At 43.9% G+C, this 25,201-nt stretch overlaps 1 protein-coding gene across 6 annotated transcripts in view; it reads right to left on the bottom strand.

Annotated features, from left to right (window-relative positions):
• Positions 1-25,201, bottom strand: part of USP4 (ubiquitin specific peptidase 4) — a 44,840-nt gene that overhangs the window by 16,086 nt on the left and 3,553 nt on the right. For 4 of the 6 annotated variants that reach the window (XR_002785676.2, XM_010589806.3, XM_064274539.1 and 1 more), the window contains exons 3-12: positions 19,500-19,630; positions 17,665-17,791; positions 16,908-17,053; positions 16,716-16,777; positions 8,774-8,914; positions 7,853-7,970; positions 4,604-4,777; positions 2,447-2,605; positions 936-1,160; positions 74-157 (exon numbers count right to left, since the gene is read on the bottom strand). Coding sequence is in view for 4 of the 6 variants with exons in the window: in XM_010589806.3 (XP_010588108.2) it covers positions 74-157; positions 936-1,160; positions 2,447-2,605; positions 4,604-4,777; positions 7,853-7,970; positions 8,774-8,914; positions 16,716-16,777; positions 16,908-17,053; positions 17,665-17,791; positions 19,500-19,630 (1,367 nt within the window). In the remaining 2 variants the exon portion in view is untranslated. Of the gene's footprint in view, positions 1-73; positions 158-935; positions 1,161-2,446; positions 2,606-4,603; positions 4,778-7,852; positions 7,971-8,773; positions 8,915-11,587; positions 12,311-12,935; positions 13,173-16,715; positions 16,778-16,907; positions 17,054-17,664; positions 17,792-19,499; positions 19,631-25,201 lie in introns of those variants that run through there. The other 2 variants (XM_010589807.3, XR_010318990.1) reach the window with 2 other exon arrangements.

The raw sequence follows: 25,201 nt of genomic DNA, 5'->3' as shown, positions 1-25,201 counted from the left end.
AGGTTGAAAATAACCTTCAAAGGACTATGAAGCACCCCCAATGGGTTGAATGCCACTAACCAGCCTGCCTTACGTTTTCCGCAGCAATTCCCGATAGTCTGGAGAGAGCCTCGCACAGGTCCGACACAGCCCCCATCAGCGGCACAGTCACACGGTACTGCAAAGGAGGGATGATCAGGGTGATGGGGGAAGGGAAGTGCCTCCACAAGGAGTGGGCGACAAGGTGAAAGAAGCTAGCATTGTTGGGAGTGCCCTTCCAGAAACTGCAGATGATGATGTCAAGGCCCAGATAAGGTACCAGCAGAGCGAACAGCAAGTCTGCATCACCACCCATCTCTCTACTCAGACAGCAGCATGGGAGCCTAGACATCTCTTTCCCCTCCCAAACGTTTTCTTTTATTCTTAACTTTCTAAAGAAGTTCACTACTTTCTTTACATAATCATTAAAATTATACAAATTGCCACCCAACCCTACATATCACCTTTCTTTTGAGATGAGGAAACTAAAGCCAGAAGACTAAGCACACAGTTATACAGTGAGGCTGGACACTAAGACCTGCTGGTCACACCTCTCTATCAGGCCTCTTGATCTGGTCAGGCTCTCCTAGCTGACAGAGGGGTGAACCTGACCAAAGAAAGTACCCTGATTCTGTCCAGTTCCCCAACATCCAGATTCAAGGCCCACGTAGCAGATGAAGTTATTTCAGTCACATGAATGGAACAAGGGGAAGTAAGTGACAGAGAAGCCCAGAGGACCTTCACAATAGGCCTGGAACATACAGGGTTACACAGAGGCCAAAGGTGCACAATACTCAGGCAAGCACCGAGGGGACTCGGAGGCAGCTAATGGAGCTTCTGACAAAGCAGACAGAAGCAGCTACACCCCAGGTCTGGAGACCACTCACAGAGGTACATGAAGGTGCTGATTCTGTTACCTGGGTAGGTCTACAGCAAGGGTCAGCAGGAACCAAGAAGACCTCCATAATTCGATCTTTCTTCAAAGGCAGTGGGAGAGTTAAATAGCAAAATGGGTCAAAGGTCACAGAAACCTTAGCACATTCTGGGCAAACCAAAGTGGATTTAAAGAGGCCATGGAAAGTGTCCACAATCACGGAGTCATTCCTTAACCTGTGGTTCTCCCAGGCTTCCTTTGCTACCACCTGGAAAAAAGGTAAAATAAGGAGAAGGGATAAATTCAACATTCTCCACATACCTCAGTCCTTTATCCCTGCATCCAGAATGACACAGCCCAAACCACAGATGGGCTAGGAGGCAGTCTGTGCAGCCAAGAACCCAGTGTAGGCCAGGTAGGCTGGGACCAATTTTAGTGGACCACACTCAGGCCATATGCCAGCCCTATGCCCCATTCCAAATTTAAAAAGGTTGTCGACACTGGATCTGTGGAAAGCAAGAGGTCTGTGTGTCCTCTGATGGGACACATGCTCTTGACCAGGGCAAGAACGGCTCCCATGGAGTTTCTGATGGTCTAAAGTACTTTCAAGGAGATTTTAATCTATACTACTATGTTGTTGTGTGCTGTCCAGTTAATTCCGAATCATAGCAACCCTACAGGACAGAGTAGAGCTAAGTGCCCCATAGATTTTCCAGGGCTGTAATCTTTACGGGAGCAGATTACCAGGTCACTTCTCCCACAGAGCAGCTGATAGGTTTGAATCTCTGGCCTTTCAGTTAGCAGCTGAGTGCTTAACTGCTGCATCACCAAGGCTCCTTAATCTATACTATAGTTCATCGTTTTATAATTGTGCAACTCATGGTTATCCCTTTAAGATCTAAATGCTATTTTAAAGCATCCATATTGATCACTTCTGTGTAATAAAACCAAACTCATTGCTGCCATGTTAATTCCAACTCATAGCAACCCTATAGGACAGAGTAGAACTGCCTAATAGGGTTTCTGAGACTGTAATCTTTATGGAAGTAGGCTGCCACACCTTTCTCCCACGAAGCAGCTGGGGGGTCTGAACTGCTGAACTTTCAATTAGCAGCTGAACACTTAACCACTGCACCACCAGGGCTCCTTCACTATGTGACAGGGTAGCTGAAATACTAAATCCCCTTTTCGTAGATCAGAAAATCAAGTAAAAAGTGCAAATGCCTTACTAATACTAATAAAAGTGATTTTTAATAACCACGCATAGATTTTACGGAGAGCAGTAACAATCTGTAAGACCCCCACTATAAGCTCTTTATGGTTTTCAGAGTGCCCTAGTCTCTGGTTCACCAATGAATAAGCTGACTTTAATTCGCAGAAGCCCAAGTGGGAGCAGAAGGTGTAGCTCAAGTTAACCCCTTTCAGACCCGGAATACTTTTCTCTCAGAGCCCACATCCTGGCACAAACACTCAAAGACCAGAAGAACGTCTCCACATTTCAACAGGAGGCAGCTTCTTTGGAATATCACTGTTCAGGAACGTTCACTATCATACCGCATCTGGCCGCCCGTTGGCATCCTTCAGCTCCAAGTAGGGCTTCTTCTTCACTCGGTTCAGATCTTCATGCAATCCATCTAGGAGAAAGGCTAACAGCTCCTGAGAGTCTTGTTGCTGGTAGCCAGAGAACTGAGGAGCAAAACGTCCTACCTGGGTCTACAATAAAAGCAACCACATCAGAAGGCATAAAATATAAAAAGAACAAGTGAAGTCAGACAGAGATTATCAAAAACAGCTTTGCTTAGAGTCAGCTGAGATGACGAGGAGAGCCGCACCTGGTTGAGTAGCCCAATTAACTCTGGAAGGGCCTAAAGGAAGCTAGTGGTTCCCATCAGAGAGAGGGCTCAGATCGGAAAGGCAGAACAACAATGGACCTGGAACCTGGGCCAGCCTACCCAAAGAAAAAGGGGAAAAGTGGCACCCCAAGTAGCCATACCTAAGTACTGACATGAATCCCTCTCCAACTTCCTTCTTTGGTTCAGAGTCTTCATAAGAACTTTAGAAATGATGCCTGCATCAGCCACAGGGATCCTCAGACATATAACATCCTTCAGATCCCTACATAAATGTCTGCCTTGTATTGCTCTACACCAATGGTCTTCAGAGTGTGGCCTCTAGACCAGCAGCATCAGAACCACTTGGGAACTTGTTAGAAATACACATTCCCAGGCCATAGCCCAGAAATTCTGGGGATGGGTCCAGCAGTCTGTGCTTTAACAAGCCCTCTAAGAGATTCTGATGCATCCTAAAGTTTGAGAGCCTGCTCTACACCTGTGTTGTTCACTAACCACATGTGGCTTTTTAAATTTTAATTAATTAAAATGGCATACAATGAAAAATTCAGTTCTTCAGTCACACTAACCACATTCCAAGCACTCACTAGTCACAGGTGGCTAGCGGCTACCATACTGGACAGTAGGGATACAGGGCATACCAATCATTGAGAAAGCTCTACATTACCCCTAATGTCCTTAAATAACCAAACCAACCAAGCCCACTGTCATCCAGTCAATTCCAACTCAGAGTGACCCTACAGTGCAGAACAGAACTGCCCCCTAGGGTTTCCAAGGCCATAACCTTTACAGAAGCAGGCTGCCTAACCCTTCTCCTGCAGAGTAGCTGGTGGGCCTAAAATGCCCACCATTTGGTTAATAGCTGAGCGCTTACCACTGCACCACCAGGGCTCCTTAACACCCTTACATACTGTCTGCCAATTACTCATACTAGTTAGGGATGGTCTCTTTATGATTTAGAATGTGAACAATAATTTACATATATTGTCCCAGAGATTAATGTGACTAAGGAGATGAAAGAGGATTAGTTTTCAATTTTGGTAAACTACCTGAGATTTTAATTTTCTCACTGAGCTATTTTATTTTTCCTACTTGAATCAGAAACATGCACACCTTTTCTACCATGTGCTTCATGAAGGCTCCTTGAACCCCAGTGCTGAAGGCCTAAGGGGACCTCTCAGATTTAAGCACATGGGGGCCAAGGCACTTTCCCCTCAGCAGGAAAAAAACATTTAGGGCGATGCCGTTGTTGCTTGGTGCCATCGAGGCCATTCCAACTCATAGCAACCCTGTGTACCACAGAATGAAATACTGCCCGGTCCTGCCCCACCCTTACAATTTCGGGCAATGGAAGGTCTGAGCTCCAGTCTGCCCATCTGCTCCCCAAATCTTCTTGGCTGAGGGATCGAAGTATGAAACGTCCCTGACTGCCTTCCAAGAGTATCAACCCAACTCTTGACTTAGTGGGGCCCAACTCAAACGACAGGGTAGGGTTAGGGCCCAAGCTCAGAGAACCTTAAAGTGCCCTTTGAAGTTAAACTAAATTTTTAGGGACTGGCTTAGGACAATGATCATTTAAAGATTGTCACTGCAGAATATGGTATTCCAAGCAACCAGCTTACAAATGACTTGAGGAGCACCCCCAACTCAGAGGTGGGAGTAAAGAACATTTAAGAAAAGTGTGCGCTGAATAAAGGGGCTGAATGACTGAATGACAGAAAAGAAGAGTCTGATCGTGTGGTGTGCTGCTTTTCTTCTCAGATCACACGTTAATCCCAAGATGCACATAAAGAAATGTCTCATTACCACATTAAACCACTCTCCACAAACCAGGAAAAAGGAAGCATATACCCAAACCTACTTTGAACATGCGAGGCGCCACATGAGTATCCCTTCCAGACCACATCTGCTTAATGAGCTCTGCGTAGGCTTCTGCAATCTCCCCTTTCATGCCCAGAGGGTTATCTCTGTTGATTTCCGCTTCATACTCATCTTTGAGAAAGTAGTCAGTCAGTGGTGCGGTATTGCTCAGGCACTGAAACAGAACATGGCCAGAGCTCACAGCCCTTCTTGAGAGCACACAGATACACAAAATAATGCAAGTTCTCAAGGGCCACTGAGGGTCAACCCATCAAACTGAAGCATTCAGAAGATTCTCTAAAAGGCTCACAAGAGTAAGGAACAGCTTCCCTGCAGCCTCAGCTGGTAGACCATCACATGGTTAACCTCCCAGGGACATGGTCTTGGAGAAAGTAAAGTTCACTGCCTGAGTCTTCATCTCTGAAACAAAAAGCTACCAATGGGCAAAAGCTGTGTACCTCAAGTACGTGGCACAGAAGGGATAATAAACAATTTCTGTTTTCAACAGAAGCAACTGGGACATTCCAGAGTTTCATCAGAAGACAAAATATAAATAAGCTAAAGGCAAGATGTTTTACTAAAGTCTAAATGTTATGGGGGGAAAATCAGTATAATTAGACAGTACAGGCAATCCCCAGATTACGAATGAACTCTATTCCTAAGTCTGACTTTAAGTTGAATTTGTACACAAGTCGGAACAGTTAAGTACAGTTCTTATCTAATGTCGGTTAGTCAAATGTTTGTCTTGGTATGTAGCATATAGCGTACCTTTCTATGCATAAAAAACATTAAAAAAACACTTCCAGATACACAAAAACATCTTTAACATAATACAGTAATAATAATAATGGGATGCATGTCACAAAGTAGCACCTGTTTTTTATTACAAACCATAGTATGTTACCTTCTCCACAGCTGAAGAGACACCTACAGGGCAAACATTACCCAAAATAGAAGATTCTGTTCTGTAAAATCTTTCAGATTAATTGGATACTTTATTACAGACTCTGAACTAAAAAATCTATGTTGTACGACCTGAAGGCTGGTACATTTCTGCTGGGTTTTGAACCATCCTCAGCAGAACCAGGGAGGGTTGGGGGTGTGGGTAGGATGGTGCTGGGGCCAGACGGATCGTTCCATCACCTTCTCATCAGAACTGTCAACCCCATGCACCGACTATAAGGCCCCTGCCTCAGAGTCCAAGGGAGAAGTGCCGCTCAGGATGTACTAAAAGTGACCCCTGGGGCCAAGGGTTGGGAAGAGGACACTTAAGTAAACTTAAGTCTGAAGTTCTCCACAGACCCCAGAAACCATAAGGACATACAGAGGTCTGGAATCTACGACTGCCTCGCCCCCTTCCAGCCGCCAAATCCCAAGAACTGCTGCACTAGTGAAATCCTACATGTGTAAGGTAAGGGAAATAGCCCAGAGAGGCAAAGGCCCCTGGGCTGCACAGCATAGAAGCCCAGCAGGACGGGGTTGGGAGGAGCTGGGTAAGAGAGCATCAGGAGGCCGAGCAGTGTGCCCAGGGTGGTGCACTGACCAGTAATACTCAAAGAACACTTAGAGCATGGTGCCCAAGTCCCTGCCAGCTGCCACCGCCTGCAGGTCTGCCATGCGGAGCTGAGCTGTGCATTTGGTCGGTGGGGCCGGCCCTTTCTGAGCTCCAAGGGAGGCAGATACATGTGGGCTCTCTGCTCCCTGTCAGCTACAGCTGGATGCGCCATGTCACAGGGGCCTGCTTACCGCCAGAAGCCACCCAAGGACCTGCTGTGGCACCTGCGCACTCAGGAGAAATGCAGCCTATCGTGACGGCCTGGGGGCCTAAACACAGTCGGTTTTTTCCTGATAGGCTTTACAGGGGTTGATTCCTAACAATGGGCTGTACGTGAGTCAGACGTTCATAATCCAGGGACTGCCTCTACAGAATCCAATAACTAATAACCATTGTACATGTGTATACTGATTTTAACTCTTCGAATTTCAAAACGAAGATGGGTACTGAATTCTATCAAATGCTTTTTCTGCAACTATTGAGATAACCATATGGTTAGCTCCTTTACTCTGTTACTATGTTAAATGACACACTGATTTTCAAGTGTTAAACCAACCTAGCTTGCCTAGCACCAACTCCACTTGGTTATGAGTTACCACTTTTAGGTATCACTGAATTTGACTTGTCAAAACTTTATTTCACTTATTCATGTCTATAATCATGAGATTTTCCTTTTCTTCTTTGTAAGATTTAGGTATCAGGGTATGCTGCCTTGTAAAATGCCTTGGAGAGTTGCCCCTCCTTTTCTACTCCCTGGAGAATTTATACATGATTGGTATTATTTTTTTCCTTAAATCTTTAAACATGATCACCAGTAAAGCCATCCAGAACAAGAATTTTCTTTTTTGTGAGGCTTTTAATTACCAAATCAATTTCTTTAACATGTAAGGACTATTCGGGTTTCTATTTCTTCTTGTGGTGGTTTAGTAAGTTGTGTTTTTCTAGCCGCTTTGTCTACTTCATCTAAATTGTCCACTTTAATGGCATAAAGCTGTTCTGCTATCCACCAATAATCTTGTTAACGTTAAAGGTTCTACAGTGATGTCCCTTGTTTCATTCTTGGTATCAGTCATTTGTGTTTACTCTTCCTGATCAGTCTTCCTGGGGGTTTATCAATTTGATTAGTTTTCTCAGAGAATCAAATCTGGCTGTACTATAAATCTGCTTTGTATTTCATTAATCTTTGGTCTTGTCTCTATTATTTCCTTCCTTCTACTACTTCTGGGTTTCATTTGTTCTTTTTCTAGCACTGCGAGATGGAAACTTAAATCATGGAATTTTATTAACCTTTTTTTTTAACCATTCTTTTTTCTGGACACTGAAGCTCGGGTGAGCTTCCTGATTGGCGGTACTCAGTGTATATTGTCCCACATGAATTCCAGGAGAGTGGCACCTCCTGACTCCACAGGGAGAGGGTAACGGGAGCTCCACATCTGGAATCCTCCTGGACTCTGCCCTATGCACTTCTTCCCTGGGCTTATTTTAACCTATATCCTTTCCTTGTAATAAACTGTAACCCTAAGTATTGTAGCTTCCAGTGAGTTGTGAGTCCTTCTAGTGAATTAGTGAACCTAAGGATATAGGTGGGGACCTCCAGGAATGGATCTACCCAGCACCTTAGCAGGCCACTCCTGCCCAGGCCTCAAAGTGCTGTAAGAAACACAGTGTTGTCTAGATGGCAGCTCTCTCCTTTACCTGCAAAGCAGAGTTCATGAAGCAGGTGTTTCCTAGGTTTCCAAGTCCACAGAGCCCAGGCTGTATGTGAGACGATGGGGAATCCTGACAATTATATGAAGCAGAGAAGCCAGATCCACTGGAAAACACAATCCATACCAGGGATAAAAGTGAATGCTGCATACATACCCTCAGGATGCCTTCTGGGGCTCCTCCAGACCCTTTGGAATTCTTGTCTGGTAGTAATTCCACGATACAAGTTCCCTCTACTCCCCTCCTTACTCCCTCATTCTCCTCCTCTCCACCACAGGTGGTAAGCACACCCTTAAGGCAAGAAATATTCTTTGAATCTTCCTCTCTCAGGCTTTGGCAAATGCTAACTTTTCTATCCCTCTAGAACACGGACTGCCTGGTGATTTTAGGGAAGAAGGTTTTGGTTACAAGACCAAGAGTTTGTCCCTGCTACCAGCCCACATCCAGCCTCAACTGGGCCTGAGTGTTCACGCACACTCTCTCATCTCACCTGCCTCTTCTACCCTCTCTATGCCACATGGCAGGTGCTCCTGCCATGCTTGGAGAAAGGGTCACAGCAATCCAGAGGAGAAACAGGCAGGGCTCCCCCACAGCTGAGAACCATGCTCTAATAGCTATTCTGCCATATGGCCAGCCCGTCTTTTTCCAAACAAATGCAGTGACCCCCCAAAACCACAGGGGACTGGGGCCGTAGGGAAAACACCAGCTCCCGGGAAAGCAAGCAATGTAAGTGAGAACTAGGAGGCACCCTTTACTGTGGGTATGAAATGGAGTGAGAAACCACATGCAGGACATTCCAACACAGAACTCTCATCCCATTAGGCTTAACATAGCAGCAGAGGAGCTATCCAGGACAACCCACTATAGACTCAGAGAAAAGGGAAGCAAAGCAAAAGGGCCTGCTCTTACCCCCTGCTGACACCGGAACAGTGCATCCCAGAGGTGTTAGTGCTATCACCATTGGCAATGGGAGAGGCAGACACTGCAGAATAGGGACTTGCTGATGATTTTGGAGAGGTAGTAAAATTTCTGCTAGGTGCAATGCTTGATCTGGGAGAGAGAAGCAGAAACAAGGCTACTGACTTTTTGCAGAGCAAGCCCTATTTAATACCTTAGGTTTCCTCTCAAGAAATAAATGTCCTCCATATTGAGTCATTTAAAATAAATTGCTTTTTTCAGGCTGCTTCAAGATAAATTTCATTTAAGTGAGAGTCAAGAAATTAATTAGGGTTCCTGTCTCATCTGCCCACATGTTCATATACTGAACGTTTCAGTATAATAAACTATCAAGTGCTTCAGGGCATGCTGATTTGATTTCTAAATCATAAGCTTCCTTGAATTTTAAGTTACCAGTGAAAGACACAGAAAAATGGCAGTAAGGGATGAATTTCCTCAAAAATACCTGACTCAAATTATATAGCTGGATATAAGGACACTAGAATACGAAAATGGCAGTTTGGTTTTACTCTGCCATTCAAGGGAAGTGATTTTATTTGCTTACCAGAATTTAATTTACCAAAAGTGAATAAGGGGAATTATATAAGCCTCTCTATTTCAAACTCATCTTTCAAAATTTTTCATCAAATCTTATTTTAGGCTTATTCCTTTCAGATTAATTCAAGGGCTAACTGCCCCAAATCTTAAACTGCTATCAATTTTATCAATCTCCTACTAAAGTATGTCTAAGAACATATAGAAGAAAATGGATCTTTCTGTACCATTTCAAACATGTACAACTGTAATTCTCCTTTTAGAATACTGGGTTATTTTTAGAAACGAGAAAGTGATTAAGTAGGTGGACTGTCCTGGCACAGAGCCCAACGTCATGGGCTCTGGTATCAATTCAGGTTCCCTGTGAGAAGAAAGTGAAACGCAGCAGTAGAAATAAGGAGTGATCTTGACCACACCAGCAGTGGGCAGACGTCAGGACACTACCCAGGGGCCTATGCAGGTACTAGGAATCAAGCTCTGTTCCATACTCTGAGGTCACAGAGAGGGAGAGAGAGGACTCCCCCAGCCTTTCACCTTCCCATAGGGAAAGGAACCTTCTCTGATGCTCAAAAGGATTTGCTTCAACAGCCTCATCCTCATGCAGCAAAGGAGTCCAAGAACTCATCAGTCAGTGCACTAAGTGAGACTTGTTATAGCCGAGGCATGCTCCTCCATCACACAGGTGACTGAGGCACACGTTTCAGACCTGTCCACTGAGACACAGACATTGCTCAGCCTAGGCAGGCAGGAAAGTCTGCCACCCATGGTCTGTTTGTCTGTCTGCGACGCAGGGCAGACTCAGTCATCTCAGAACTGGAGATGGGTGCTACAGGAGACGGAAATTCGAACTCTGATGTACAGAACCCTCAAGGCAAATGGTCTCCCTCTATCCTTTTCAGTTAACTGTTCACTGGTAACTTACTCCCTTGAGCTTTAAAAGGAAAAAAAAAAAAAATCCATAAAAGTCATTACATGTATCAAGACCTGTCAATTCTATAAAGAGAAGAAAAAACATTTCTGGTCAAAAGAAAACAAATATTTAACATTTCTTTACAGTATTCTAGAAAATGCTGCTAGTAGTTTTAACAGCGGATTTGGTAAAAAAGAAATCTACTGAGAGTACATTTGCTTAAAAATTTATATAATACAAAGTTTTTAAAAAACTCAACTTTGATAGACAAGAGAAATCAAAGACAAAAACTCTATGCACAAAAGTGATTCGTATCTGGTAAATGCTTGGGCACTGGGTCCAGAGGCTTGTCACCAGATCTTCAGGCAGCTTCCAGAGCCCATCCTGGAACACTGCAGGCTGGGAAACCAGCATTGTGGGAAACGCCTGAATTTCAGGTGTACACGTTAGGGAACATAAGACCTCGTTCTGAATTGTGACTGCGTCTCATGCTGTAAACACTCCGAAAGCAGAGGCCACATCTCTAAATAAAGATCTCTCCACTCCCAAGAGACACTCTGGTCAAGCCTCTGGACTCCCAACACCTTTCTACTGTGGTATTTCCTGTTCCCCAAGGATGACAACTCAAGTATATCCCTGAACCCATGACTAAGGCCTATGACACACCTATGTTCACACCCCAAAGGAGGCTCCAGCAAACCAGACAGAGCCTACATCTACCCGCCTTGCTCCAACATTCCTGTGAGTGGAGAGTGGCAGGTCGGGTGAACAACGGGCAGACTGCTTGCTTCTCAGGTGTTCTTGAGGTTCAATGCTGCTCTGAGGAAGAGTCTACCCTTCAAGCCTGACCTCAAGTATCCAGAGTTCTACATCTGGCATTATAGTTGATACCAATGAAACTCTAACACAGAATTGTCTTCACAACACCCTAAACTGCAACCTCTCTGCGTCAACAGATAATCCTCATCTAATGAGGAGGGCGCCCCCTTCACTACAGGGAACACTGCCCCTCTTCTGGCTGTGTGCAGGAAGCCTTGGGAGGCGAACACGGTGTAGGGTTGACTAGGCCTTACACACCCCAGGCGAGTAAGTTAAAGAGAAGGAGATGAGGCCAGGTCTACAGAAATGCTTGTGAAGCACTAACACAAAGGCTGGAACAATCCACAAGGAAAAGAAAACTATCTGAAAATGGTCAGGAATTTACAAAGGGGTCCTCACAGTGGAAAAAAAAAAGGTTACAGGCAACCACGGAATCCATCCATGAAAACAATTTTACTATGCTGTCCTCCCACCAGGAAATATGTAAAATTATTATTCTGGTGGGTTTAAAAAAAAAAAAAAGCCACTAAGCCAACCAGTGACTTTCTCCAGATGACAAACTTGAGCTGATATATTCTCCATTCCCTCAATTTCAGCCTGTCTTCAACAGTCATTATTACTGAACATGTTTGTTTTTTGAAACATTTCATCTAATCTTTTGATCAAGTGAGTTTAAACCAGCTACAGTTATTATTGTTACGTTGCTGCTGTTGTTAGGTCCCATGGAGTTGACTTTGGCTCAAAGCAACCCCATGTGACAGAATAGAACCGCCCCGTAGGGTTTTCTAGGCTGTAACCTTTACTGGAGCAGATCGCCAGGTCTTTCTCCAGCAATATTGTTGAAGAACCAAACCTGTTGCCTTTGAGTCAATTCTGACTCACAGTGACCCTATAAGGCAGAGTAGAACTGCCCCTTACGGTTTCTAAGGAGCAGCTGGTTGATCTGAACTGCTGATCTTTTGATTAGCAGTCGAGCTCTTAAGCACCACACCACCAGGGCCCCAATTACTGCCATAGCTGGGCTTAATTCAGCCTCCGTATTTCATGTTTTCTAATTACCACACTTTTTACTTTTACCTTGTTTTCCACTGAATTTTCTTTTATAGGTATGACAGTTTGCTGGTTACCTTCCAATAGTTATTCTCTCATTCTTCCTTAGTTTAAACTTTGCAACCCTGCTAAAAGGCATTTCCCAGTCTCCCTTAAAACCAGGTGTGGTCATAAAACTGGTGAAAGAGATGCAAAGGAAGGTTTTGTGTGTCATTTCTGGGAAATTTTAGAAAGATATAAGCATCTATCTTGCTTCTTTACTTGCCACCAAACCATTTCTAACTGATAACATATGTTTCAAAGTTATAAATTATGTTTTTATTTTTCTGGTATTTATTCCATTAACTTATTAGTATAACTTCTTGTTTTCCCCCACCAATTACTTAAACTTACAACTATCTACACTGTCCCCCAAGAGAAATAGTTCAGCAACATTCTCATTTCTTTCTGCTCTTCACCACCTCCTAGTCTCCTCATCTGTCCTCCATGTTGTGATGACCAAGAATTTACTTCTGGATTGTTACAGGTATAAGTTGCTTTCTTAAACCTTACTTTAAACAAAAAAATTATTACTAAACTTTTTACTGAAGTATTACCTAGAGACGTGCATAACTGAGTGTAATCAGTACCCACCAAGAAATAGTATAGCACCAGCCCCCCCAAATGTCCTCCTCATGCACCCCTTCAGTCACTATGCCTTTCAAAGCTAACCACTATCCTGACCTTGAACCCCAAAGATTAGTTTTGCCTGTCATTAAGCTTTTATATCAATAGGATCATACAGTATGCTGTGTTCTGTACCTGGCTTCTCTCATTCAACATTGCTGATGAAACTCATCGATGTTGTGTGCTGCTGTATAGAATTCCAGTGTGTGCACACACCGCAATTTATCCATCCGTTCTACTGTTGGTGGACATTTGAGTTCGCTCCAGTTTGTGACCACGACAACTGGTATTGCCATGAACTTCCTTGAACATGTCTTTAAGTGAACATGGGCATCTGATTTCTGCTAGTTGTCGTGCATAGGAATGGTATCACTGAGTTGTAAAATACACAAATACTTCTACATTAGTACTTATTGCCAAGTCTTCTAAAACAGCCAAACCAATTTACATCCCCCATCAGCAGGGTCTGATGATCCTGACTGCCCCACATCCTCGATGCTGCTATTGCCTTGTTCGTTTTGCCATTCTGGTGGGTGAAGTAGAAGCACTGCATCATGATTTTAATGTGCCACTGCTGGGTGACTGCTAAGTCACGCATCTTTCCGTATGTTTGCTATCCATCTGGATATTCTCTTTCCTGAAGTGCCTGTTCAAGTGTTTTGCCTCTTTTTCTACTGGGGTTGTCTGACTTATTCTTACTGACTTGTAGGAGTTTCTCTGAAATTCTGAATACAATTTGTCAGATCACATATTCAAAATACCTTCTCATACTCTGGGGCTTGCCTTTTAACTTTTTGATAAACAGAAGTTCTTAATTTAAAAGTCATCCCTCTCTATCCACTCCTTCCTCTGTGGTTTGTGGTGCTATGTCCTATGTAAGAAATCTCTGCCTGCTCCAAAGTCCCCAGGTCCTTGGTTTTCTGGTCAACGGAGCACTTCAACAGTTGTGTGTTCTCCTTCACACTCCATAGATCTTTCTGCCTGTCGCTGGATTCCAATGGCACTTCCTCCAAAGAGTTTTCAAAGAGGAGCACTGTGCAGAAAACTTTCTAAGGTCATCCATCCCAAGAAAAATATTTCACCTTACATTTAAATAATAGTTTAGCAAGGCATGAAATTCTACTTCTAAAACTCTTTTCCTTTGACACTGAAGAAGTACCCTTAGATCCACTGTTACTGTTACTGTTAAGAAGATGTGGAATTTTCTCGTCTTTGTTGTTAAGCTTCACCCTATCTAGGTATGGGCTTTCCTCTATCTATCCTGTTTGGCATTCTTTAAATTTAAGATCTTGTATCTTTTTTGATTTCTAAGAAACTCTCTGTCATTATTTCTTCTTATGTTTTCTTCCCTTTGTCCCCATCTTTTTGTCTGCTTCTGAAATTCCTATTATGTTGACATTTCTCCTTCCTTTTATCACAGCACAACTTTTCTCCTATTATTTTCCACTTCATCTCTTCATAATGACTTCTAGAATTCTTCAACCTGACCATTCAACTTATTCATTCATTCTTCAGCTACATCTATTCTACTACTCAAGCCATTCTCTAAATTCTTTCTTTCCAAGTATGCCTATTTCTTCCTGATTCATGTACCCATTTCCTCCTTTTCCTTAGGATATTTATTATTCTTACTTCATCCTCTTGTGCTGTCTGGAACATGAATTCTGCTCCAAATAGCACAGGCTGTTCATTTGTCATTTTCCTTTTATAGCAACTATACTCACCAGCTTTGTGTTATGGTTCCCTGTGAGCTATTCACCAAGTAAGATCATACCACTTCTCCATCCACACACACACCCATGGCCCTTCCCTGCCCACCGGGCTCCCCTCCTTACCTAGAGACAAAGCCCAAGTCCAGAGTCTCAAAAGGATCATAGGGCCCACCACCCCTTCACATCTCAGGCCTCATCCTTCCACTATCCTCCTCTCATTGCTCCTAGCTCCAGACACCAAAGACCCCTGGCTGGTCTTTAACAAGGTTTGCTTCTGCCTCAGGACTTGTATCTGCTGTCACTTCTACCTTATGTTACTCTCCCAATTAAGCACCACACTCACTGCTGACTCTCACCTCCTTCATGACCATGTTCAAAGGACACGAGTGGGGCATCCCCCACCATCCTGTTTGAAGCTATCCCTCCCCAAAGCCCAGCACTCACTAATTCTCTTCCCTGACTTTTCTTCACAGTGCTTAAAAACCATTGAAAATGTGCATTTTTCTTATTTATCTGTTTATTTTCTGCTCCTTGAGGGCAGAAACTTTGTTTACTGCTGTATCTCCAGCATCTAGACAGTACCTGCCACTATGTGAGGAATGGGGAAGGGATGTGCCCCCTCAGGATTCCTCTCAGCTCACTCTGCAATGGCCACACTGTCACCAGGAGACTACCCTTCTCGGAAGCTCAAGGAGGCGCTGCTCTTTTCCAAATACTGTTTCCCTTCACTGGCATCTCTTTTGCCTTAGGGTGTGGAAGGGGTGGGGAGAAACAACACTGAGAAAAGGGAACTCACCCTTGGCTAGAACACCCAGTCCTCTTCTACTGACCTACCAACCCCACCTCACAATCTGGAGTTCAACCACCTTCTGTCACCTCAGGGGGTTCTCACTGTTTTTACATTATTTTCTCTCAGTTCTGTGGCATCTCCAGTTCCAAAAATGGAGTTAACAGCCTGGGTTAATCTATGTTTCCTTTTGTTGCTGCCAAAATTACCACAAACCTAGTGGCTTAAAACAACACAAATTTATTATCTTACAGTTCTAGAGGTCAGAAGTTTGAAATGGTTCTCACTGACCTAAAATCAAGGTGTTGGCAGAGATACATTCCTTTGTGGAGGCCTTAGGCGGTTCTAGAGGCTGCCCACATTCCCCAGTTCGTGGCCAGTACAGTCTTTCACACACTGCATCATTCTGACTTTGCATCCATCCTCACATCTGACTCTCCTGCCTCCCTCTTTCAATTATAAAGACTCTTGTCATTACACTGCCCACCTAGACAAGCCAAGATAATCTCCCCATCTCAGGATCCTTAGCCTAATGACATCTGCGAAACCCCTTTTGTCATGTAAGCTAACATCCCATGTAAGGTTCCAGGGATTAGTATGTGGACATCTTTGAAAGCTATTATTTTCCCTACCACACCTATGTCATCTTGTCAGGAACCGGCAAGCAGGGATTCTTGGGCTGGAGGCTTGAAATTCTTTGCAAAATGTTTTGTGTCTTCATGCGTGTTTCTCAAGAGAGGTGAGCCCATCACTATAGAACAGTCACCATCCAAGCCCCAAATGAAAAAAAGCAGAGACTGACATTGTCCCAACAACTACTGGGACACAGATATAACTTCCCCACCTTACACCATAAGAAAAATTCATTGCTTCTTCCTCTCCTCTCCTAAGGACATGCACAATTCCACATACCACATAAACCTCTCCTGAGACAGATGTGCCTAGAGTCTAAGTTCAATAGCAGAGAAATTCTCCCAGCAAGGTCCAAGGCCAATAATGAATTAACAGGCCACCAGGTAAAGGGCAAGGTAGGATCAAACTATTCCCTTTAAGTCATGAGACCATCTCCTTTTCCATCCAAGCCTCTTACAGTAAGTAGAGAAAATGACAGAGCTTGACAAAACAAAGCCACCTCTTGGCAGCGCAGCATTCCCAGCTCCCAGCCCCTTCTCTTCCTTTGACTCTCATTCTCATCTCTTGCTGAGTCACCCTGACAGATTTCCTCTAGGTGGCTGCCCAGTATGCCACTTACCAAAGGCCAGGACCTTTATCTAAGATTCTGGATTCTGGATACAAGACTGAATGTTTTTTCATCTGATTCAGAACAATTTTTCTTAGCACAAACAACTGCCTTAGGAAAGGGTATCTCTCTCACACCTGTTAAGCCCAGCCATAAAGGAGAAAAAGTTCACTTACTTTGGTTGCAGTGTCTGCCTGGGCCATGTGCCATCTTCATTTTGGGGCTCAATAACTAGCACCTGAGTGAAAGGGGAAAGCAAATGAGGCAAGTGCAAGCCACCCCACTCCCGATGTGCTCAGAACCACAAGGTACCTGGCTACACATCCTGGGCAGAACTGCCTGCTGGGGTATGGCCGGGGCCCTCCTACCTGACCCTGGTATAGCCCAGCATCCTGGACAGTGTTGTCCAGCTTGCTCAACTGCTCGTAGGTATTGCTCATGTATTTGTTCCAGAGCCGTGTCTCACGCTCCGCAGGGATGTTGAACAGCTTCCGCATCTCCTTCTCAATGGTTGCTGGGGACAGGCAGAAACAATACTCAGGGCTTTCTCCAGACGTAACACTAAAGACTGCCATGGCTAGCTAATACTCATCCTTCCTTTTCAGATGTTCACAGGGTGCTCTGGATCAAAAATTCTGACTGACCTCAACCCCTTGGTGACTTCTAACAGCCAACATCTACTATGGGCATCCTTTTGTGCTCGTCATGCCCAGAAATGTTTCCTATCCTTATCTTTCTCTGATGATATGGGTCCCACTTATAGCATAGAAGCAACACAGGAAAGTGAGAAAACTTGTCTTTACAGTTAAGACAGCTCATCTGGTCTCAAATGCCTGCTATATGTCACGTTCTCACTAAGATTCCGAGTAAGTTTAGCCTCTCTGAAGCTGTGTTTCTTCATCTTTTATTTATTATCATATGTTAAATGAGCAAGGAGCATTCCCAGAGTTGTACAGAACAGGATTCCCAGGCTTGGCTTCCCACGAGAATCCCCTGGGGAAGAGGCTCCCAGGTCAGTAGTGGGAACCACAGCCAGATATTATCTGGCTGATGATCTGAAGATCTCAGCCTCCCTCCCATTGCACTCTCTCACCAGACATCTGGAACCCCAGCCCAGCTGCTCACCGATGGTGTCTGCCTTGCTGAAATGGCAACTCAGCACATTGGTGGGGTCGCTGTTCTCACAGAGCTTCAGTTCCAGCAAATATACCTCTACTTTGCAGTGCTTGACAAAGAGGCCATGCTCCACGACCTGCGGGCAATAGGCACGGGTGAAGGAGCAGCGGTTCCACATCTGGGCAGTCTTGGAAGCAACAAGTCTCGTGAGTGCCAAAAGGCAGAAACTACACGATAATCGGTTCCCTTACATGATCAGAGAATTAGAAGTACAAACTGAAAAAGTCTCTGGTGTCTGTCCCAAGAGTTTAAAAATCTTTTCCACGCATTACGACCAAACAAGAGCACTCTGACCCCTTGATGGAACCAGAGAGAAGCCCATTTCCCACTGGTTTTAACGCACGGCAGCCGTATCAGGGCCTCCAGGAAGGTTCCAGGAGGTCAGCTCTGAACAGGCACGTCTTGTCCCAGACTTGGCAAAAATATACTGTTATCACCCATGGAACAAAACAAGACTAAAGGGGCTCACCAGCCCTGGGGCTGGGACTGGAAGGCAGGAGAGAACAGGAAACCTGGGTAATAAGGAACCCAGGGTTGAGAAGGGAGGGTGTTGACATGTCGTGGGGTTGTTAACCAACATCATACAACAATGTATGTGCTAACTGTTTGATGAGAAACTACTTTGTTCAGTAAAACTTCCCTGAAGTTCAATCAAAAAAACAAAAATAAAAGTTCCAAGAAGAAAAACTGCTCTTTCCCCTTAAAATACATGCCTTGCTATAAAGAATTAGTTTTCATATCTATAACATAGCACTGGGACAACCAGCAGATGGTCATTACCCAAAGTTCAAAAGCTAATTAACTCATTGAGAAATAATTATCAGAAAAGAGGTGCTACACTTGTCCATAAACCAGAGTTAACATCAGACACTACGTAACAGGGGTGTCGCTCTTCATCTCAGGGATCACGGGGATCACGATGCCTTGCAGGGTTCACTGAATTAGACTAGGGCATACAGGTAAAGCCCTGGACAGAGTACACCCATGTGACAGCACTGTGGGCACTAAGGGGACGTCTGCAGGAGGTTGGCATGCCCCCAATCTTGTGAACCAAAACCTTCTCAGTGTCTCAGGTTTCAAGCCGGAGAAAAAGGTAGCTCCAACCCTGAACAGCAACCCTTGGGAGTGTGGTATCAGAACTGCACCTCTGCCCTACTATTTAAGAAGGGGAACCACATACACAGCAGAGTGGAAAATTTACCCAATGTCTAAGAAGTATCACCTGGTGTGCAGGTTCCTATGGTAGGATAAGCAAATTTACTAACTGTGGGAGTCAGGGCAATGGCCCCCTTATGAGTCCTGTGTACCAGAGGGGGTTTATAATCTGGGTTTTTGTCCCGGAGCCAGGTTTCCCTCAACAGGCTAACCTTCTCTGAATGCCTGACTTTTGAGTTACTCAACAGTGTGGCCAAAGACTCATAAGCATAGGGGGAAAGCAGTATCAGAAAGGTTTTAAGATAAACAAGAAGCAATACATTACTCTATATACACATACCCCAAGGGAGCTTTCTCCTATACAGCCTTCCAGAAAGTGCTCTCACGGCACTACTGGACATGCCCCATGCCACTGGGCAGTGCTGATGTTTGGAGGCCACTCACTGTAACATGCTGGGTGAGCAGACTCACTCACCATCACTTACAACCATAACTCCCTAAGAGAACCAGAAACAAGGCCTCAAACATCTCCATTCAACCACTTAGGTCTGTTCTGTTCCCAGGAAATGAACACCAATCAGTATCCTCCGGGGAGAATCCACAGCAAGGGTGACAATTCACATACTCACTTTTCTGACAATTGGCTGCTGGCCTTCAACACAGCCGTACCAGTTTAATAACTTATTCCAGGCCTCGGTTGGAACTAATACATAATCCAGTTCATCGATTAAGTGTTCTTTCAAGGTCTGACTTTCAGGATCTGAAAAAGGAAAACAGCCCATAACTCACAGCTCTTTTCCTCAGAAATGTTTGTTCTCACATATTTTTCGGAAATACGAAAAGTATTTATAGGAACACGTACAAAAAAAATTCTGTCTCTGGCCATAGTAAAGATGAGACCTGACTGCTCCTTGTCTGTAGCCACATTTCTGAACATTTTATGAAGAATGTGTACTTCTTCTACAGTGGGGAGGGAGGGTATAAAAGAGAAAAACTCCAATTTATATTTTCAAAGAGCTTCTAGATTCTACAACTAAAATAGTTATATTTACCACAATATCCTGCTCAGTGATAACTGCAATAATGTCACCCAGCCTTCCCCTGAAAGATCTATTTTACCGAGAATCATTTAGCATTCTTAGTTTTAAATACTCCAAGTCAAAACCCAACCGGACAATCCCCTGTGGTAGGAGAAGGTATTCAATGTGCTACCCATTCCTCTTACGCCCACTAGAGAGAGGCCACATGTGTTGGGGGTCAGAACTGGACATCTACAGCCTGAAGCACACTTCCTCCAGGAAGGACCAAGGGACTGGATCAAGGGAACACTGATCACCTCCCACCAGCGGAGCCTCCCTGACAAGCCTGTGCCAATCAACAGACACTCCCAGACCAGTGGAACCCACTGCTATCTCTTACACCAGTGAAACCACAAAATTAGGGAAGCAAAAAGTACCCATTGTGATGCAACTCATCTGGATCTCAAGACAGACAAGGTTTAAAAATAAAAATACATATGTGTGTGTGCACATGTGTGTACATATATATACGTATACACAGAGAGAGCATTCACAAGGTGGCCAGAGCTTCCCACCTCTCCTCCCGCAAGTTTCCATCCCATCAGGGGCAGGTTTCTGACCCAGCCCACCTCTCTTTTCCAAGGAAAAAAGGAAAGGAACTCAATAGCTTTGGGTAACAAGAATGCCAAAGAGTAAGTAAAACGCACTATACCCACACAATGGAAGATTACTCAACCATAAAGAGAAATGAAGTTCCGACACATCATATCATAGAAGAACCTTGAAAGCATTATGGTGAGTAAAATAAGTCAGTCACAAAAGGACAAATATTGTATGATCCCATTTATATGAAATAGGCAAATGCATACAGACCAAAGTTTATGAGTGGTTACCAGGGGCGGGACGGAGGGGGAAGTGGGGAGGTATTGCCTTTCTGTTCAGAGTGATGAAGAAATTTGGAAAGAGTTGCCATGGTTACACAACCAACGTAATGAACGTCACTGAATTTTACATGTAAAATGGTTAAAATGGCTAATAATATGCTATATATTTTTTACTGAAGGAGCACGTGGTAATTAGCATCACAGAGAGACAAATACAGAGTGCTGCGGTACCTTACGGGTCTGGAAGGTTTTCACAGAAATCATTCCAGGGTACATGACCACGAAACTGAGGACAAACAGAGGTGTGTGTATGTATGTGTTATAAAAAAAAAAATGCCAAGGTGAATTCTCCTCATTAATGCGCCAAGCACTTCCAACAGCAACTACAGCATGATTGCTGATATTGACAAGCCAGGCCCTTTCTGTCCAGGAACAGAAGGCTGGTCCACAGGTAATACTTATCGGTTGGCTTTAGACACTTCAAAAAAAAAAAAAAATCCTGAGGGTCACCCTTCAGCCAAAGATTAGACAAAACAAGACTAATGGTGTACACCAGCCCAGCAAGGACTAAAAGCCAGGAGACAGGAAATCCAAGATCAAGAAGGGAGTGTTGACATGTTGTGGAGTTGGTAACCAATGTCATAAAACAATATGTATACTAATCGTTTGACGAGAAGCTAGTTTTTCCTGTAAACCTTCATCTAAAGTACAATAATAAAGAGGAAAAAAAAACCTGACTTTAAACTCAAAACTTTTTCTGATTTACAAACTAAAACCTTTCATAAAAAGTCATCTGCTAGAACCCCCGGATAAGCAAAACATTACTGAAAAAGAAGAAGAAAGTGGGAGGCCTCACCCTACCTGATTTCAGAACCTATTATATAGCTACAGTAGTCAAAACAGCCTGGTACTGGTACAACAACAGGCACATAGACCAATGGAACAGAATTGAGAATCCAGATATAAATCCATCCATGTATGAGCAGCTGATATTTGACAAAGGACCAGTGTCAGTCAATTGGGGAAATAATAGTCTTTTTAACAAATGGTGCTGGCATACCTGGATATCCATTTGCAAAAGAATGAAACAGGACCCATACCTCACACCATGCACAAAAACTAACTTCAAGTGGATCAAAGACCTAAACATAAAGACTAAAACGATAAAAATCATGGAAGAAAAAATAGGATCTACCCTAGGAGCCCTAATACAGGGCATAAACAGAATACAAAACATTGCCAAAAATGATGAAGAGAAACCAGATAACTGGGAGCTCCTAAAAATCAAACACCTATGCTCATCTAAAGACTTCACCAAAAGAGTAAAAAGACCACCTACAGACTGGGAAAGAATATTCAGCTATGACATCTCAGACCAGCGCCTGATCTCTAAAATATACATGATTCTGTCAAAACTCAACCACACAAAGACAAACAACCCAATCAAGAAGTGGGCAAAGGATATGAACACACATTTCAATAAGGAAGATATTCAGGCAGCCAACAGATACATGAGAAAATGCTCTCGATCATTAGTCATTAGAGAAATGCAAATTAAAACTACGATGAGATTCCATCTGACACCAACTAGACTGGCATTAATTCAAAAATCACAAAATAATAAATGTTGGAGAGGCTGCGGAGAGACTGGAACTCTCATACACTGCTGGTGGGATTGTAAAATGGTACAACCACTGTGGAAATCCATCTGGCGTTATCTTAAACAGTTAGAAATAGAACTACCATACAACCCAGAAATCCCACTCCTCGGAATATACCCTAAAAATACAAGACCCTTCACACAAACAGATATATGCACACCCATGTTTATTGCAGCTCTGTTTACAATAGCAAAAAGCTGGAAGCAACCAAGATGTCCATCAACGGACGAATGGGTAAATAAATTGTGGTATATTCACACAATGGAATACTACGCATCGATAAAGAACAGTGACGAATCTCTGAAACATTTCATAACATGGAGGAATCTGGAAGGCATTATGCTGAGCGAAATGAGTCAGTTGCAAAAGGACAAATATTGTATAAGACCACTATTATAAGATCTTGAGAAATAGAAAAAACGGAAAAGAACACATACTTTTGTGGTTACAAAGGGGGGAGGGAGGGAGGGAGGGAGGGAGAGGGCTTTTTATTGATCAATCTGTAGATGGGAACTGCTTTGGGTGAAGGGAAAGACAACACTCAAAACAAGGAAGGTCAGCCTAATTGGACAGGATTAAAAGTAAAGAGGTTTCCGAGATAAAATGAAAGCTTCAAAGGATAGCGAAGCAGGGGCTGGGGTCTGGGGAACTTGGTTTGAGAGGACTTCTAAATCAATGGGCAAAACAATTCTATTCTGAAAACACTCTGCATCCCACTTTGAATTGTGGCACCTGGGGTCCTAAATGCCAACAAGCAGCCATCTAAAATACATTAATTGGTCTCAACCCACCGGGAGCAAAGGCAAAGGAAGAACACCAAGGTCACACGACAACTAAGAACCCAAGAGACAGAAAGGGCCACTTGAACCAGAGACCTACAATATCCTGAGACCAGAAGAACAAGTTGGTGCCCGGCCACAATCGATGTCTGCCCTGTCAGGGAACACAACAGACAACTCCTGAGGGAGCAGGAGACCAATGGGATACAGACCCCAAATTCTCATTAAAAGACCACACCTAATGGTATGATTGCAACTAGAGGAATCCCAGAGACAATGCTCCCCAGAACTTCTGATGGCACAGGACAGGAACCAACCCCGAAGACAAATCATCAGGCATGAAAAGGACTGGTCAGTGGGGGGGAGAGAAATACTGATGAAGAGTGAGCTAATTAAATCAGGTGGACACGGGAGAGTGTGTTGGCAACTCTTGACTGGAGGGGGGATGGGAAGATAGAGAGAGGGAAGAAGGTAAAATTGGCACGAAACGAGAGACTGTAAGGGCTGACTCAATAGGGGGAGAGCAAGTGGGAGAAGGGAGTAAGATGTATGTAAACCTACATGTGACAGACTGATTGGAATGGTAAATGTTCACTTGAAGCTTAATAAAAATTAAAAAAAAAAACAAAAAAAAAACAAGGAAGGTCAGCCTAATTGGACAGGATTAAAAGTAAAGAGGTTTCCGAGATAAAATGAAAGCTTCAAAGGATAGCGAAGCAGGGGCTGGGGTCTGGGGAACTTGGTTTGAGAGGACTTCTAAATCAATGGACAAAACAATTCTATTATGAAAACACTCTGCATCCCACTTTGAATTGTGGCACCTGGGGTCCTAAATGCCAACAAGCAGCCATCTAAAATACATTAATTGGTCTCAACCCACCGGGAGCAAAGGCAAAGGAAGAACACCAAGGTCACACGACAACTAAGAACCCAAGAGACAGAAAGGGCCACTTGAACCAGAGACCTACAATATCCTGAGACCAGAAGAACTAGTTGGTGCCCGGCCACAATCGATGTCTGCCCTGTCAGGGAACACAACAGACAACTCCTGAGGGAGCAGGAGACCAATGGGATGCAGACCCCAAATTCTCATTAAAAGACCACACCTAATGGTATGATTGCGACTAGAGGAATCCCAGAGACAATGCTCCCCAGAACTTCTGATGGCACAGGACAGGAACCATCCCCGAAGACAAATCATCAGGCATGAAAAGGACTGGTCAGTGGGGGGGAGAGAGATACTGATGAAGAGTGAGCTAATTAAATCAGGTGGACACGGGAGAGTGTGTTGGCAACTCTTGACTGGAGGGGGGATGGGAAGATAGAGAGAGAGGGAAGAAGGTAAAATTGGCACGAAACGAGAGACTGTAAGGGCTGACTCAATAGGGGGAGAGCAAGTGGGAGAAGGGAGTAAGATGTATGTAAACCTACATGTGACAGACTGATTGGAATGGTAAATGTTCACTTGAAGCTTAATAAAAAAAAAAAAAAAAAAGTCATCTGCTTATTGTCTTACTCGGGGGACACAACTTATTCATTTCTAATACTAAGCACCACATAGACCTGGCCACCCCATACTATGTCAAACAGCCAGTAACCTTTAACTGTGAGAAAGACACCAACAGCCTTCAGCCTCATCAACTCCAAGTACATCGGTTCTACAAAGCTCTTTTCTCTCTGTGGCTCTGCGACAATTTTCCCAAATGAGTCATTCCTATGACACTATAGAGCAAGGGCAGGAAGCTTAACTGGAATTTCCAATAGAGTTCCCTACTTTTACTCAAAACTGGCTCAGTCCAAGACCATCTTGCTAAAAATCACACAAAAGTTTTGAAATAAGGATTTACCCTATATAAATTTATTTAATGGAGAAGTCAATAAAGGGGGAAGATGAGAGTAAAGCCTTGGTCTCGGCACAGGGGTCCCATCTGACACACAGTAGAAGTACAGGTGGAAATGAGAGAAGGGGTGCTTTGCAGACAACATCA

Source organism: Loxodonta africana, chromosome 22 (genome assembly GCF_030014295.1).
Source record: "Loxodonta africana isolate mLoxAfr1 chromosome 22, mLoxAfr1.hap2, whole genome shotgun sequence".
Classification (NCBI taxonomy): domain Eukaryota; kingdom Metazoa; phylum Chordata; class Mammalia; order Proboscidea; family Elephantidae; genus Loxodonta; species Loxodonta africana.
This window is presented reverse-complemented; position numbering and strand designations above follow the sequence as displayed.